The sequence below is a fragment of the Propithecus coquereli genome, unplaced genomic scaffold (genome assembly GCF_000956105.1).
Source record: "Propithecus coquereli isolate 6110/MARCELLA unplaced genomic scaffold, Pcoq_1.0 Scaffold236, whole genome shotgun sequence".
Taxonomy (NCBI): Eukaryota; Metazoa; Chordata; class Mammalia; order Primates; family Indriidae; genus Propithecus; species Propithecus coquereli.
Window position 1 is genome coordinate 2,583,499 of NW_012147908.1, and position 2,692 is coordinate 2,586,190.

General features: G+C 34.2%; 1 protein-coding gene across 1 annotated transcript in view; it reads right to left on the reverse strand.

Moving 5' to 3' along the window:
- NDFIP1 (Nedd4 family interacting protein 1) overlaps positions 1 to 2,692 on the reverse strand; it is a 61,220-nt gene that overhangs the window by 11,499 nt on the left and 47,029 nt on the right. The window contains exons 4-5 of the mRNA XM_012645782.1: positions 1,929 to 2,053; positions 88 to 154 (exon numbers count right to left, since the gene is read on the reverse strand). Coding sequence (XP_012501236.1) covers positions 88 to 154; positions 1,929 to 2,053 — 192 coding nt within the window. The remainder of the gene's footprint in view (positions 1 to 87; positions 155 to 1,928; positions 2,054 to 2,692) is intronic.

The window sequence follows — 2,692 nt, forward strand, 5'->3', positions numbered from 1 at the left end:
TTATTATTGATAATTAATATATAGTGACTGAAATGAGGCTTTACTAAAAGTAAATTTTTCTCCTTTTCTTATGTTAAAAGCACTTACCTAAAACCAGGAACACCCACCAGAGCCAGTACTGACCATCAAAGTATCCAGGGAAGTAGGTGGAAAACTAAAAAATAAAGCAATACGCTTTATAGCAGCTTAACAGACACAATTTCACACTTTAACTTAAGAAGTACACAAAACGTAAGACTTTTATTATTTGTTATACCAATGTCATTTAGCCCTTATGATAATTTTAAAAATATAAGTGAAAATATTTTATACATTACTGATTAGAAATGGTTAGGATAAATGCAAATCTATTTCCTTCCATGGAAAACTAATTGTTAAATATGCTAGCTTTCAGCTTTATAAATTCCTTGTTTTCAAAATGTACAAAATTTGTTTTTTTAAAAAACCTTTTTTTTTTGCCCACATATATTTGTCCTTCTAGAAACATGTTTAAATGATAGTTTTACTTTGCTTATTCAGTGCCAAAATCAATTATTTGGCTGGTATCATTGCCTCCTTACTAATGGGGCCTGATTTTGTTTCTATTCCTCCAGCCTTGCCTTGACTTTGGAAGCTTTATCATGTACATCACTTCAATCCCATTCTCTTGCCAATAACTGGTTTAGGAAGGGCATAGGATGTCATCCTGGCCACAATGGGGATTGAGGGTTTATGAGAAGGCCTCCTTGCTCTTACAGAAAAAAGAGAATAACTTACCTCCAGGACTTATTTTTCTGGGAAATAAACTTTCCCTACTGTTTTATTTTCTAAGCCATTTTGAACTAGGTTTTCTGTTACTCACAGTAAAAAGCATCTTAACTGACACGTTCATTCAATCCAGTTAAAAAATTTAGTAAACTTAGTTAAAAATTTAGTTTAAAAAAAAACTGGCAACTAATTTTATTTTTGTTTTCTTTGGAGGCTTTGGTATCCAGAGTTTACCATAGTTTGAGAATTAAAATATAGTATTTCATTTCATAAGAAAGTAACAATTAGGATTTAGAGAAGAAATGAAAACCTCCTTCAGCTCAGGTTCTTCACCTAAAATCTATATTTTAGATGAGTACTTACCTGCCTGGGAGAAAAGTTTATAACTTTCATCAGATTCTCGAAGGGTTCTGGAACCCAAAATGTGTGAACAACTGCTTTAGAATAAGAAAGGAGGAACTAAAACTACAGTGGTCAAATAAAAACCTGTTAATGAGTTAAGTAAGCCAATTTATGATGAATAAAGTGCTTTTGTCCATAAGGTTGACAACAGTAATAAATTAATTTGAAATCAGACGATACTTTAAAAGCCTAGATCTTTTACAACTCTAAATGATTTCATTCATTTATAACTAACAGGTAACCCCCAAATCACCAAACACATTTCTCTAATTTGCCTCAGAGATAGGCCCCTAATGGCACTAATACTTGATAAACATTTTGGCTCCCCAAACATTCTGGCATAACCAATTCTGGAAGGGAGAGAGAAAGAGAAGGAGAAAAGAAGGAAAAAGAAAGCTAGATTTAAAAAATTTCAGCAGAATTAATGAGAGGAATGTCTGTTTTTGATAAGATACCAAAGAGGTAATATCCTTCCTCTTATTATAAAAACAACTAATTTCAGAAAATGCACACATACATTATCATATTATAAACATTAGAAACAAAGAGAGCAGCTGGTGATAGACCAACATTCAATAGATATGACTACAAAACTTGTGTGCATGAGCCACTTGCAACTGATTTTAGTTCAACTTCATCATGAAACCAGAACAAAGACAAACCAAAAATCATTTAAAATGTTTAAATAACTAAAAAAATGCAAATGAAAAATCAAACATTCAAAATCATTCTAATTATTGTGTCTCTGCCGAGTCTTTCTTTTCTGTTGTACGACTTACCCTGACAATCAGGATCCACTTAATTAGAGAGAGACCAAATCCTGAAATGGCTCCATACCTTCCCGCAGCTGAGGTGGTCAGGCAAAAAGACAGGAAAAACCCAATCCAGTTAAAGAGGAATGCCACTGTAACACAGAGGGAGGAAAAGGCATGTCAGACATGTCCGTTACCCAAGAAACGAGAGTGCGTGCCCTTTACACCTGTCTTTGCTTAAATGACTTTCCCCGGGATAAAAGACAGTCCGCCCTCTACAACCTTCACCTGGATTCCCCAAAAACACCATCCTTCTGTCTTTCCCCCAAAAGCAAACAAGAAAACATCTTCTCTGAATATCACTTTAATACTACTGTGTCTACTGCTGTTCACTTTCAAAAATGCCTTAACATTTACCAAACTGTATACTTATGACCCGTGCTCTGTACTGTGTGTTATATACGTCAATAAACAAATGCCTTTAACATTAAATTAGTGCCCCCAAATAATCTAAGTTATTCAGCCTCCTGTTCTATAAATTTTGACAGCTTACATAACATCACCTCTAAGAGCACTGCATTTTCTTTATCATTTTAACACAGCGAATGAAAGATGTGGTTGCTCACTTCTAAGTGAGGCACATAAAAAAATAAATGCAAAATAAATAACATCGGGGGGGAAATCAGGCTGACTTTGATCTATCAGAAAATAGAAGCTTGCAGAACAAAATTCGTCAGACAAAGGCACTTAATCACTATTCTATGGGTTAGGTATGAGTAGGATTGCGAAGG